General features: G+C 37.6%; 1 protein-coding gene across 6 annotated transcripts in view; it reads left to right on the forward strand.

Annotated features, from left to right (window-relative positions):
* TCF12 (transcription factor 12) overlaps positions 1-15,456 on the forward strand; it is a 149,883-nt gene that overhangs the window by 76,159 nt on the left and 58,268 nt on the right. For all 6 annotated transcript variants that reach the window (XM_072345343.1, XM_072345345.1, XM_072345346.1 and 3 more), the window contains exon 7: positions 8,084-8,148. In XM_072345343.1, the coding sequence (XP_072201444.1) occupies positions 8,084-8,148 (65 nt within the window). The remainder of the gene's footprint in view (positions 1-8,083; positions 8,149-15,456) is intronic.

Consider the following 15,456-nt stretch of genomic DNA (forward strand, 5'->3'; position numbering starts at 1 on the left):
CTGTCTATTCCACCAGTCCACTGATCAAGACATGAAGCAGGACAGGTCCCATATACACAGTTGGTAATGACAGCATTTCAGATGAAAGGTGCTTGATAAATTGTAAATTTAGGTTGAGGGCTGCATAAGAAGTTAAATAGAAGCTTGAAGTGCTGATGCTTAGATGAGTGACTCAAGAGGCAGTGGGAACACAAAGAAGACTTTTTTCTAAGTGTTTACAGATGTTTAATATTAACGAGTAACGTGTAGTTCAGAATTTGCAGCAGAGATGGAGACTAGATACAGAATGGGAAGGTGTCTTTGAAATTATAGTCTGCACATACAAGTTTTCTATGATAATATGGAGGGTCAACAGTCTCTATTCTATAGTGTAGGGAATTCAAGTGTCAGTGGTTATAATATGTAAAAAGGTGCAAAAACCTAGTTCTAAATTTCACTCTTTAATACCATTATAAGTCTGGTTTTCATTCTACATCTCTTTGAGATACCGTTATGCTGTATTCCTAATTCCAAGTTAAACATCTGGGGCTTTTCTATCCAGTGCTCAAGCAGGTTGCCGGTGGGATTGGCAGTAGGTAGTGTGCCTGTATAGGGGAGAAGAGGAGAGTTTAGGATAGCAGTGAAGCACTGCAGCATTTCATGGGCACCCTTCTCCCCCAGATAAACCTATCTAAAAGCCAGGAGGCTGTGAGCCCATGGCTCAGTCCTTTGGGCATCTTTTCATGCTGAAATAAACAGAAATGCAGCTTGCATCTTTACCTGACTGATCTTCAGTTGTTTTCACCTGCCCACAAGCAGTGATGCAGTTAATTATGGTGCTCTGTTTACAGTTATGTTCTGGAATTTGATCTGACTTTGAATCCCTTAATGCGTTATTATTTTAAAATAACTTTAAATCATGCAGGCTTATTGTCTTCAGTATTTTGTTGTATAAAATCAAGTACCTTATGAAAAGTCTGCTGCGTTGTAAACTGGCAGAGTCTGCCATCAGTGTAAAAAGAGACTTTATCACCAACTGAAGTTGAGTAGAATTATCACTAATCCACGTAATTCTTTATTAATTTGATTTCATGTTAGTTATTTCATTATTTATGGTTTGCTAGCAAAGCAGAAAATTTTGTAGGTATCTTATTTGCTCCTTTTAAATATTACACAAAATGAGCTTTCTTCCAGAAATGTTGCACTTTGTAATGCTCCGTGCCTTAGTGAAAAAGTGTTAATATTTCAGAGAATTACTTGGCTTATATTTACAAACCTTTATTTTCTGAATCCTCTTGGAGTCAGGCTGCCTGGACCTGTTGATACAGAAGTGCAGAACACTAGCACTTGCTTTTACATTTTGCTTGCTTTTGAAATAGGAAATAGGTAATCATTTTAATTCATGCCATCATTCTTATAAATGAATTATCAGTATAATTGTGAGTATTCCTTTTGTTCTTAACGTGCTGGGTAAAGTATTTTCCTTATTTGCTGTAGGTCAGTTGAAGCGGTGCGGTGATTCCTGACCGTACATAACCAGACAGTGATACTCACTAAGATTTGAGGTTGTATCTACCACACTGAGCAGCACGTAGCATTCCTCGGTGTTCTGACACCTGGGACTTGCTCCCACCTTGACTGTGTGTGGATCTGAGCTATTACTGTTAACATTTCTTCAGCCACATAACGGCTGTTATGATGTCTCATGGAGAAGCTTTTTTTTTCCTTCTCTATCAAGAATACCACTTAATTCACCTCCCAAATAAACAGTGAACACGTGTTTCCCTTTGTCACTTTTTGTGACTTAAAAAACAGGTTCCTTGGCAGCCAGGTATCAATGTTGTCATAAATTAATGTAGATGAGATGTCTATAGATGAGGGAATGGGCCTGTGTATGCGGTATATCATGTAAAGAGATCACAGGTCTAGTGTTTTATTTGTAGGTTGTTACAAGTGAATTCTCTGTTGAGCTCCATGACTAGTTCTCCTTTCTGTAACAGTGATCTGCTCGTGCAGTTATCTCCATGTTTCAGGTCACAGGACCTAGAATTGTGCACAGTCTGAAGCCCTTTATTTTAAGTGCTGGTTTTGTACTAAAATAGGAATGCTTGTTATAAGAGAGAGAGAGATGGAGAGTCTCTTTGCTGATGAAGCCAATTTGTTTAATGAGAACAAGTAGATCTTGGGTGCCGAGATGCGTTGTAACTAACTCCAGAAGTAACTCTTAAATAAAATCAAAAAAAGAAGAAATTTAGCAATTTGTAGCAAGCAGTGTCACTAAAATAATCTTATCAGAAATAAGTGTAGCATTCTGCTTTAAAGTGTAGGTTCTCCATTCATTTCCAATTTGTAAAATCCACTTTAGACTTGAAAATGTACTTGATCTTAAAGTCGCTGATGGAAGCTGAGTAGTTCTTGTCCTCAAATCTGGGCCAAATTCCTTACCAGGAGAGCAGGTTTTTTCTAGTTAGCTGTAAGTGGTAGCTTTGTTAACTGCTTGCGAAGTATCACTCGGTTCCTGGGAAATGAGATGAGGAAGATGGCAAAGGAAGAACTGTTTATAGGCAGTGCAGAACCTGGGGCACTCTGGAAGTACAGGGAATGGATAATGATTAAAAAATGCTTTTGCATCATTGATGTGGAATAGGAATATATGCGTATTCGTGCACTATTTGTTTTCTTCTGGAGTTGTACGTTCTGTGTTTTCCTTATTTTGTATAGGGTCTTAGTGTAGTAATTGTTAGCATGTTTCTCCTACTAGATGATACGTCTGTGTAGCACATATTCAGATAAGGCCTGGGGTAGATCTGGCACAGAAGAATTGAAATTAAATACATTGAACAGCTATTCAAAAATTGTTTGATTCACAGATACCACATATGCTCAGGGGAGAAGAGTGTTCCTTCTTCATTTGGGAGGTCTGTACTTCCTCTTTTCCCCTTGCCTTGAGTTACTAATGTATCTTCTTGCCAGAGATTTCAGCCCCTTAGAGCGCTGCAGGCACTTGATTTGTTGTTCAGCACAGTATCAGCCTTGCAAGCGAGGGGCTGGGAGCAGTAGTGAGCCAGGAACCTTCAAGTATCAGCCACTGATGGAACAGAAACATTCTCAGTTTGACGTGAGCGTATAAATTACAAGTTCATAGGGTCAGCCCAAATATAGTGTGGAATTTAGTCCACCCTTAGCTCCTGTGCATTTAAAGTACATAAGAGCATTAATAAATTGTTTTTGTAGCATAAGATCTGTGCAGTGCTTTTCAGACTGATAAATTATTCCATCTTTTCTTTGGAGTGCTTACAAATCAATGGGATGAAAATGTCACAAGCGTGTCTTTGTGAGGCAGGTTCTTTAATACCACTTCACACGCTGACATTATTACTTTTTTAAAATATTGCATTAAAGAAGTTACAAGAAATCCCTTGGCTTCCGTGTTTAATGTCTTGGTAAATGTACTCTCAGATGTATTGCCTGCTCAGTTCCATCAGTACAGTTCTTACGGTGAGAGACAACTGGAAATGCCTTCAGCTGTAAGTAGGAAAGAACTTCTGAACTTCTCCAGTGCTTGGAAAACACAATTAAAAATGTCCTGCCCAAATGTCAGTGAAAGCAGTAATTTAGTTTTTGCTGTCTGAGGCTTTACTCCTGAATTACAGCAGTTAGAATGAGGAGTTGACTCCAGGTGACTCCAGCTTCAGCCTCTCCATACTTGGCATCATTTAGGTATAAAAAAAATACTTGATCCAAATAAAACAAGATGGGTGTTCATTGCTGAAGTATGATGCTGTCTTACAAATGAAAACCTTACGGCATGGTGTATCCCAGGAAATTTTGGGCAAATCTGAGATCAGACATTTAAACTCCATAATCTAATTCCAAATTGTAATCTTCTTGCAGAACATTAGAGCTCTGTGGTCCTTCAAAATTACAACCAAAGAAAGAAGCGAGGAACAGATCTGTAGTATCTGTGATGGGACTTCTCAGGCAATTGACATTTTGTAGGTTTGCCTTATTAAATGTAAGACTGTGGATGTGTTTGTAAGACTTCAAGGATTATTGATCAGGGAACTGCTTGCAGTCACAAGAAGACTGAGCTAAGATGGAGCGTATGATAAGATAACAACGAGGTTAGGAAAGTGATTACGACTGGGAACCTGCTAATCACTGACCTCTGTAGGGATCCTGCAGTTCATCACTAATCTCACTTGCGCTTGGCATTTTCCTGCGTTGCTGCTTCATTGTTCATAGCCGAGTGAGTAATTTGGCTTGGGATGAACAGGAGGAGGGTGCTGCAAGTCCAGCAGCTGCACTTGCTGGCACTGGCTTGTTAAACATCGTCAGCGTCGCCAGCAGCGTGCTTGGCACGCCTTAGCCCATAATACTTAAACAAATCGTTGTGACCAGAATAGGAGGCTGCTTGTTTTGAGCACTTTCTTTCTTCAAATTCTGTTGCTTCAGATCTGTTTCATTTTGATGAGGATCGTAAGGAAGAATGTGTGTTAGATCTTTACGTATACGTGCACGCAGTGTGTGTATTTAAATTGTTAGATGAGAGATCTGTAGGTGTAATACAGATCTACTGTGAAACCCTCTCTGAATGAGTAAGTCCTCATAGCAGAAGACAATGAAGAAACGGCACCAGCAGTGCTGGGGGCACTGTCAGTCACTCTTAGCTCTAAGAAGGCAGCACACTGGATTGCCGAGCAGGGCTGTGTTTCTGTGTTTTGATCAAGTTTACATTTCATAACCTTACTGAAATAATTGTGGAGCAAGAGTGTTTTTTAAAGCTAGTAAAAATAAAGTTAAAAAAAAAAAAATAGCCCTGTTATCAAGGCAGCCAGGCTGGTGTTCTATAAGCTTGTCATCCTGCATTTTCCTTTGGTGATGAGTTGTAATACTAAGTGTAGAAAAATGTTTAAACGTTGTGCCGAACTTTTTGCATCGCCCATCGGTACATTCAGTTATGAAGTGATTTTGGAGTGGGCTCTCTGTGTGGCCAGCGATGGAGTGATGGTTAAGAAGCACGATTTAAAAGATATTCCAGAGATTGCTGCAAGATTCTTCTGCGTGCGAGGAGCAGCCGTGCTTCGTGTCTGACAGACAGCAGCTGCCAGCTGTGGTCACTGGCATGCATTCAGGCTGGATGGCAGACATTGCTGTGCTTAAAAAACACCGTCGCTTTCCACACTGCTGAGCAGATAAATTCTTGGGAAATGCGTTAGAAAAATCTTCAGTCTGCAGACAGTTAATTCTGGTGGGACTTGAAGTATTTTTTTTGCAGCTATGTTCTCTCATCCTCTCATAAACCATGTGATGTCTGCAAACAATGGGTAAATGCTTTTTTACTACCGGTGGGCATTTATAACACGTTTGCTGGGAGCAGTCCTCAGCTGAGTTAGTGTGGAGCTGCTTTCAGTTGACCGTCACGTTGTGTCTTGCTGTTTCAGTTCATTCTGTGATAAGAGCATTTAGGCTGCACAGCTGTTGTGCAGATAGATTTATGGAACACAGTTCCTTGTGCAGTATCAAAAGCTCTGTGAAGCTGGGAACGCGTCAGATAAGTGATTGCAGGAGAAAAACTACTATTTAGAAATGCTTTATAATGCTTTTTAATTGGCACAGAATGTGCCAAGGTTTGAAGTTTATAAAGTTAAGAAACGTTTATGATTCAAGCTGCTTAGTGGGAATTTCTCAGTTTGTATTTGTTTGAATGTGCTGCTCTCGAGCTGTAAGCCTGCTAGGTAGTGATTAGGGCCTTCATGGTTTTGTTGTTGACAACACATGAAACTTCCTAGAAATAAAAATGCAAACTCTGGGTCATGGAGAGTCAAATGCCTTGTGAGTTGTCCTCTGCAGATTTAAGGTTTGTATATATAGGCAGCCAAATTATTTTTATATGTCTTTTGCTTTAATTCAAATCTGGGTGGAACTCAAAGCTCAGGGATATAGAGCCGCTGATACCAATCCTGAAGAAAAGTTAACTGTGACGCTACTTCGTAGCAAGGTGAAGATTTTGCTTCTGAAATGGTGGCATGGAACTACTGGGGACTTGAATCATCTCTGGGTGCTTGTGCTGGGGATGTGTCTGGGACCCTGTCTGCTATCTGATCCTGCCTTGCTTTCCAAACCTTTCTGTGTGACGCTTGTCTGTTTGAGCACAAGCTAAATGGTAACTTGCTCTAGATAAATATTCTTGATAAATATTTAGACCAATATTTAGAACGAAATTCACCATAGAGTGGGATACTGTACTCTGCTTCTCCTTAGGAAATGCCAGACCTATGAAGTGTTAACATTTAGATGCCGTGATTGTGTGTTCTTATCTAGCAGTTTCTTGCTTGTTGCACAAACAATTAAAACATGATTTTTTTTTTCAGATTTCTGAAACCGAAGCTTTTTATACAAATGTTTCTTTTCAAACCTGCCTGGATTGCTTCATATTTCAGCTGAAGTTGTTCATTGCATGATTTTAAGTTTCTCATTTTCTGGAAGAAAAGTGCTGAGTTTGGTTACTACGAGCAGCGTGATTCATGCTGCTTCATGAAATTTTGCATGCGAGGTATTTTATTTGTTTGGTGCCTGGTAGTTGTTAGAGGCAAATTGCTGCAGCAAAAACCCCTCTAACTTCTTCGCTCCCTTCGTTACAGCACTACTGCCATTTATCAAATGCATTGTTGTCGACCAGGCTACCTGTGGTTATCAAGATGATAATCTTGCAGAGATACTGTTCCAAGAGTGCCAAACTCACACTTCCTCTTCACTTATATGAGCTGAACATTTTTAGTGAAGAATAAACACATATGTGTTATTTACTCATACGAAATGGCACTTAGGAATTTTTGCCTGTAAGGTAAAAAACAAGAGGAAAACAAAGTTCTGTCTTAGAAGTACAGTTGCACCAGGATAGAGCTATTTGACGCTACAACAGACGTGCAGGGAAAGCTTTTCTTCCTTTGAAGGCTGGGCAACGTACTCATATTTCAGAAAGGAAAATTCCTGCTTAGCTACAGTGGCTTTCATTTTCAAATCTCTCAAATACTTCTTGGTTTTGAATAGGTGGCTACTGTGGTTTATTAGTGCTTATCTTTTGGATAACTGCCTGGGCTGGTATTACAGGATGTTTTAGTTCTGTGTCATAATTAAGGAAGTCATATGCAGCTGGTATTTTCTATTACATCAGTATTTGATGACTGCCTGATTCCTGACGTTGTTGAGCAGAGAGCTGAAAAATGAATAAACAAAATTGATAAATTTCTGAGCCCTACAAGAGAGCTTTCACACTGTTCTAATATACAGACATTTCAGGTGGTTGGCACAACCATCAGATATGGCTCTAAGTGATTTTTCTGGAGCTTGCAAACTTATTACTAATATCTTACAGTGCTGCAGCATCAGAGGGCAGCTGCTCTGCATGACGTACTGTACTCAGTACGTGCTGCACACAAGCAAATACTCCATATAAGGCAAAAGTGTTTGGTGGTTTTGACCAGTTCTATTGTTTGGGTGGTTTTTTTGTTGGTTTGGTTGGTTTTCTTTCCTCCCCCAACTAGAATTTACACAGAAAAACAAAAGATCTTTGAGGATTTGAGGGATGAATATGAAGACCCGAATGAGTCAGCCATTATTTAAATTTGGTGTTGGTTTTTTTGCTTGGAATTTGGTTTTGTTCTTTTGTGTGTCTGTTTGGTGTTTTTTTTTACTGCTTATTGTATTTGTCACCTAAGATGACACTGGCTGTGTGCTAGTTTGGCTGATAATGGAAGTGGAAATGCATTGAGCCTTTGTCCTTAGAATTTCAACATACTGATGGGGGTATTTAAAAACAATTAGATTGCAGTAGATCTTTCTTTCTGATTGACTGTATAAGAAATGAAATCTACAAAGTATTTGTTGTCTATTACAGTAGTGTTGATTATGTGTGCTAAGCGCGCATATACCTAGAAACCTACTCTCAGTTGTGCAACTTAATTTTTGTAAATGAACTATGCTGCTAACAGATTTTCTGTACTACACACACACGTATATATATACATGTATGTGTGTGCATAACTGACACAAATAATTCAGCAGACTTTTAAATCTAATTTAAATTGTCTTTCTCTTATAGGAAAAGCCTCAGATAGAGGTCCATTTCCATTATATGGTAGAGATACAGGATTGCCAGGCTGTCAGGTAAGTATAATGATGATTCAAAGCAAATGGAGTAATTGAAACAAAAATTGTGACACCCAAATATCATAAACAAGAATGTATTCCAGGAATGGTAGAATGAGTTTTTAGGTTTCTATGTTGTCAAATGATCTTGCACTTAAATCCACTTAGGAGATTCTCATTCTTTGTGCAAGTGGAACTAATTCTATAGCTTTTGAAAGTGAACTCTTATGTTCTAATAAAAGGGAAGTTGTTACTAATTGGAACGTTGTATTTCAATTATATGTGTAATCTTTTCATTGCAAAATTAGTTTCCTTTACCCTTTGAATTTTTTTTATTCCTCTCTCTACATCACACAACAGAGCTGCAGACTGACATGGATTGCACACGTCAGGATTAGTGTGGGATACTGGGACTTTTCACAAATGTCAGGAAATCTCAGCTTTTTAGATACACTGTGACTTACTTTGCTGAGTTAAGAAAGAAGTCAGTTGTACCCAGAACACTTTATTACCCAAGTGTTTGAAAGTGACGTTGTTAACAGAAGTTAACCTGATTCCAAACGTGGTAATGTCAGAACGTGGTGATGGTACTAGAAGAGAGATCTTGCAGATAATGCATCTTAAAGCAGTGAACTGCCATTCTGTCTTGTTACAACTGAAATCTGATCATGTACTACTTACATTAATTCAGTGAGTCTTTCTTGTTAAAGCAAGGCATTGTTCATAAGTTGGGTACAAGGATGAGTCTTAATTTAATATAAATATGTTCGCAAATCTGAAAAGTTCTGGAGATGCTTCCAGAGGTGATCTCTGATAGAAACATGTAATAGGAGCCTGTTTTTCTTTGTGGGTTCTTTGACAGAGGATCTCTTATAAACTCTTCTTGGATATAACCAGAGATATAAGTTACAAAACTACTGTTTTGCCAGGGGGGACAACAAATCAGTTGCATGAGGGAAAAGGCTTTTCTGTATGGTAAGGGTATGGTATGCTGTTGGGTGCGTCCTTTTTGCATTGGTGGGTTTGTGGAAGAGTTTGGGGTTTGTTTTGGGTTTTTGGGGGTGTTTTTTTTTTTTTTTTTTTTTGCATTTATTTCTTGCCCTGTGTCTGGAAGAAGAAAGTAAATGTCTCTAGGATGACTGTTTTTTAATAATTGCTCATTTTAATTGTAGCTTGCATTACTTCTATTTATTACTTCTTGAATAAAAACACATTATTCATTTGTGAATGCTAAATCTAATCTAGTGCTTCGTACATGTTCATTTCCATATCCAAACAGTAATAGAAAGAATTCCTATTTTAGTTGCATGGATCTGTGCTGTGGAGAGTAGACAAGGAGAGTCAGGAAACCATCCTACTACTCTGCTGTCTGCTTCCAAGTGTGATGCTTGCTGGAATGTAACGATTTTATACTTGAACAATTAGAATCACAAAGAAGATGTCATTACTTGAAATTATTTGCAAGCATCTTAGACAGCAAATCTAGAAGCGTTTGGAATCAGTAGTTTAAAAATCTCAGCTTTGCCTTGTTTTGTTTTTATTTGTTGTGATTTTGGTTTTAAATTTCACCTGATGGGATTTCTGCGCATCAGTAGACATTGAGGTATGAAAATCTACCAGGCTCATTGTCCCAGACAGCCAAGAAAAGGGAAAGATGAATGTGTTTTAGACTCTGCTGTCATCATGAATTTAACTGATTTGGGCGCTGTTGGCAATAAAATTATGCAGATGTTGTTTTCTTCCTAAATTATTTTGACGTAGTGGAGGATTGCAGTCAGTTCTGCCTTGACAAGTTAGATACTGGTTACTTTACAGCACTTTTTGAAGAGACAAGAGGAAGATGGTCTTGCACTTGCACTAGAGGTGCCACATGCTGTTTCATTGTTCCTTCAGTGATATCTTTGCTTAAATCCCTTTTAATTAAAATTTTAAGATGGAAGCAAACACTCATATAGAGCAAGTGACAGTAATAGTCATCCTTCAGCTACTTAATTTGCTGTCTTGAATCTAGCCCCTGACATGTGAGAAGCTATGACAACATATTCCAGCTTGCAAAGAGTAAAAAATATCATGTCTTAAACATAGAAAAGAGAATCTCTTTGCTTAAGCATGAGACCCAAGATCTGTATGTGCAGAATGTACTGGAGTGGTAGAGCTTCCATACTGTCCAGTACTGTCAGTGGTTCTTTTGATTAGCAGTTTTACGTGTTGCTTTGCAGCTCTTCCTATTGCCTTTCCATGCTGCCACTTCTTGTGCAAGGAATGGCTTTTCAATATGCAGTTTGCTTTCTTACTGATATTATAGCGTACTTCTAACTGAAATATGTTGGAAGGCTTTTCATTTATCAATAAATACTAATTAGTACCGAATATAGTTCACTAGGGAACTTTGATACTGGAGATTGTGTGCATCTTCTAAGCCCAATGACGTTGTTTTCCTTTCAGTTTTCATAATTAGATTATCTAATATTATACCATATTGTTTTGTGGGTTTCATGCGCTTTCAAATTAAGAGAAAATTATTTTCATGACACCAAATCATCACCTAATATTTTCGGGAAGGTGATTCCTTTCAAGAATAAATGGACATCTCAGTTTTGGTTTTATTTTGAGTCTCTTCAGGAGTAGCCTGGAAAGCGTGAATGGGCAGCACTGTGTGGCAATGCAGGTCCTAATGTTTACTTTAATTAAGAAAGTCTAATTCTCATAGCCTTTACTACTTTTCTACAACATATGTGACAAAGAAAGACCCACTTGCAGCTGCATGGGTGAGCTTTCAACAGAATTCTCAGGAAAAGCAGTAGACTTCAGATTCAGGTTTTGGACTTGATGTTGTTGCCAGTCTAGACAGAGAAATATATTGTATGAATGTAATTAGAGTTGTTCAAATAACTCCTTATGTACTATACTTAAATATAATAATTTAAACTCGACATTAGTTTGGAAGCAAACTAATTTCCACATTACTCCTTCATTAAGTTAATGTTCTGTATTACAAAGCAGGTTTGTTAACTTTGCATAAAATTCTCTTATGCATTGTGGTAATGAGTAATTTCTGCTGTTTGGCTTCTCACTGAGCAAAGTGCTTTTATATCTCTTAGCTGCTTATATCTATCACCATTTAATATTGTTTTTACGTGTAGGTATTTCATTGCCAAAATCTTAACGTGCCTTTTGCTTGTATGTATTCCTCTGATAAGGTTTCTTTTATTTATCCCACAGTTTATTCTTTAGTATATGGGGAAAAAGTTATTGTGGGTAAATCTTTCTATTTTTATAGTTTAGGATAATTAAAAGCTTTGATAGAATTAACTTCCAATTAGATTTTAATTCAATTTAAAATTACATTTTATTTTGGACTTAGCAGTGTTTGAAATCATTTGCTGACTTGAATTTAGGATTTCTTGCTTCTTTATTTTCCTTTGTGTGTTTGTGTGTGTGTGTGTTTATGTATGTCGCAATGCTCTGCTTTGGATGTTCTTTGGTAGGTTTGTATCCCTGTGGAATTCCAGTGTTCTAAAGTAGACGGAGTACCCCATCTAAGGCCTTACCATTTGGTATTATATCTTCCTGACTGTGCTGCTATTGTTTGCCACGTTGTGTTTGCCTTTTCCACATCAAACATCCAATCTGATGTGTGTTGTTGCTGGTGGTCTGTCTGCCTGTGAAGTCTAAATTAGTACATTGGTTGTGTGCTCCAAACTACTGTTTTGTAACAGCTGTGCTGTGTCTTCAGCAGTTGTAGTTGTCCATGTTTCCTTAGTTTCTCCACTGAGCTCAGAGGAGCCGTAAGGTGGTCAGCATCACTAAGCTGAAGATAGAAAATTATTCATGACATTGTGCATAAAAAGTAGATGGTATGGATTTCCTGATACATGGAAATAGGACATTTATAATCCCTTCATAGTGGTTTCAAATCTGCGTAGTATCTAGTGTGAGTTAAAAACTGATTGCTAAAGACAGTGGATGTTAGCAGAGAACTCAAGAGCCAGCATTTATTAGGTTTGGTTTAAAATAGAACCTTTTAATGGGCAGATTTATCTTAAGTTCATTTTTTAACTCCCTAATCTGTGTGCTCTGTATGGTGGTAGGGCATTACAAGTGTTACAAAAACCCATTTAGAAAGAAGTTTAATTAAGAATAAAGCTGCAAAATACACGATTGCTGGAAAGAGCTGTTTTATATTTGGCTAAATGCAATTCACTTATGGTGTAAAATTATACACATATACTGTATGAAATGTATAACACTACACAGCGTATGGAATGTACACATCTATTTCACGCAGTGTGAAATATATAGTACCAAGTAAAGTGTATATGAAGCATTTATGCTTCGTATTTCATTTCATTCAGTAACAGAAGATTATTTTTTTTCTAACTCAATTCTGGCTGTTATTAATATACACATTTCACATCTTGGATGGGCAAAAAAAAAAGTAAATCTAGTAGAAAGATGGTCCATCAGTGTTTCCAGTAATATTGCTACTCTGCTTTCCTCAGAAGCTGTCAGCTCTGCTATTGCTGTGAAGTTAATGTGAGGTGACTCATTTAGCAGCACATTATTACATCATTGGAACATGATGTAAGGCACATCAAGCATTATTAGATTAGCCTGAATTTTGCAGTATGACAGTAACATTTTATGCACATTAGCACCATACTTAGTGTTCCTTATGGGAATATAGTTCAAGTAAACATGTTAAGGCATAATTTGAGAGAGCTTCTTAGGATTCCCCAATTTCTTGTTTATCGGGAAAAAAATACAAGCTTCAATTGAGTGTTAAGGCAGATCTAGTGGCATGTTTAGTGTTTCATAAATTACTTTAAATATATGCTGTTACTTGAATAGTACCTCAGAGAAATAAATAGCTGAATTCTCTCTGAATCTGAGTTGGAACGAACTCATCCATCTGCCATCTTTGTTCTGATTCAACATTGAACATCGTGTCATTTATATACCACTCAGAGCTAGATCTCTAATGCCTGACTCATTTGTGCTGAGAAAATACTGCAGGATTTAATGTGGTATAGGTGTTGAGCAATGGGAGTTCATACTGTTTTTGTTTGGTTTTGAAAAAACATGACCTTGTGTTTATTTAATTATAAACTTTCATCGCAACTGAATGTGAGACTTGAAAAGGTTGCATCTTCTCTGCAAGATGTAGCCATCTGCTAAAGAATAAGTACAGTTTTTCATGATTATAAGTTGATGGTCCTTAACATCCTTCACACACTGGGAAATAAAAGGATTTTTGTGTATTAAAAAGTGTGTCTTACCAGATGCACTGCAAGAACTTGGAAGTAAACCAAACAATGTCCTTAGCACCTATTTTTTGAAGAATTTAACAGATGACTTTGGCAAAAGAGATTTTTGCAAGTGCATGTTTCTTGGCATTTGCATAGTCAGAGGCAAATTTAGCCTCTTTCAGATTCAGAAAAGACTTTAAAGTCAATTGATTGAATCAAAACCTAAAGAGCAGTCCTTACTCACTATCACTGCAGTGCTGCAGAAATTAGTGTCTCACAGAGCACTCCAACATCTCACACCACAAAGTGTTAGAAAAGAAGAACAGCTCTTGGAAGTGAAGTTATTGCCTATCAAAAATTAATAGAGGGAGCAATTTTGACCAAGATAAAAATGTGAAAACATAAAGAATAAAAGACAGTCAGGTAATCTGTGTTCTCATATTTGTTCCCCATTTGCTGCGATTGCCTTTGGTGTGTAAATATCTCATTTTAAATCCCTAGATGAACTAAGTAGTGTTGTTTCTTTTTTAAAAACCTCGTTAATGGGAATCAGTTCCATTGAGCGGGGCTGCATATGAGTCACAAGCTGGAGAGTGTATAATGTCAGCTGCAACTGAAAATAAGGCACATACTGAAAAACTTCTAGCATTGCTGCTTTCTGCCTGGCTATTCTGATGACACATTCGAGTTGTCTAGAGGAAACACAGAAGCTTGCTCATAATGTGCGTAGGCAAAAATGGCAGACTTTGTGTTCCTGGTAAATTAGCGAGGCAGAATGAAAGCAAGTATCCGAAGTAGGATGGAATTACTAGCTTGCTGCATAAAGAAAACAGAATAGAATTCTGAATAGCTCAAACTCCAAAAGTATTTTCAATATGTTTAAATTGCGTAACTGTAAGATGTGTAAAGTAAAATGCAGAAGATTTAACTGATTTATTTTACTTTTAAGTAAAGCATCAAGTAGCATTAAGCACCTGGAAGAATAAGCATGCAGACATAAGTGTATTAGGAGATATACTGACAGAAGTGGAAAAGCAAACAGTATGAAAAATAGAGTTCAAAATGCGTGTTTTTTTTAAGAATAAAAAAACTGAAGGTGGAAAAATGTGTGATTGTGAAGACTGGGGTCGAATGTTGCTAATGCCTCGGACCCTACTCAGCTTCCTTGGGAGAAGTGATCACACAGTTACTCTGATGTGAGGCTGTGCCGTCTGCTCCTGTGGTATGGTGGTGCAAACAAACTGAGCTAGTTAAAGGCTTCAGATTAATACAGAATATTCAAATAGATATCCTAGGAGTGAGAAACAGGCATCTTTAGGCCACACCTAAGTGGCTGGCAGGAGGAAGTAATGATGCAGCACAAGGGATGCTAGAGGTTGGGTAATTCTCTCTGTTAGGCACACAGCTGGGGTGTTCCAAATCCCTTTGGGCTTTTAACTTCCTAATTATTAAATGTCTGTTAGTAGAATAAGTTACCACTTGTTTTAGATTTAAAAACATAGAATATACATTTCAGTGTAAGTGTATATAATAAGGAAAAAAAACAACTGTGGGCTGTAAATCTAATTATAATAAAGCACATGTGCCACAGAGGGGTTCCCATTTTGTAATTAAATAAAAAAGATGTATTAGAATTTACTGTAGTGCTAATGAAAGCTGTCAGGTTGCATCAGCTGTGGAAACAAAATGCTTTCTCTTTTTTAAAACTGAAGTGTCTCTTAAACAAGAAAGCTTTTCCTCCTCACTGTTTTAGATGGATTTTTCGAGTGAGGCAGAAAAGTACGTGGTGTTCTGGGCCTTTCTTATCTGTGTGGCCTTAGAAAAGGCTACAAGTGGGTTCTTCCTACCTTGTGTAAGGAACTGCAGAGAGGCCTTAATGTCTATTTATATCCAATACTGAGTTATGGGAATAAATATACGTATATTTAAGTACGGGAGGAGAGTTAGTACCAAATAACTTAAAAGCCAACAAACTGATTCTGTTTGGTAAATTTTCTTTTTAATCTCCTCTGACACCTTTGACATCAAGAATCTCTCAAAGCAGATTTTCTCATCTGAGTTATGGGCATGTTAGAAA

This window comes from Excalfactoria chinensis, chromosome 10, assembly GCF_039878825.1.
Source record: "Excalfactoria chinensis isolate bCotChi1 chromosome 10, bCotChi1.hap2, whole genome shotgun sequence".
Lineage (NCBI taxonomy): Eukaryota > Metazoa > Chordata > Aves > Galliformes > Phasianidae > Excalfactoria > Excalfactoria chinensis.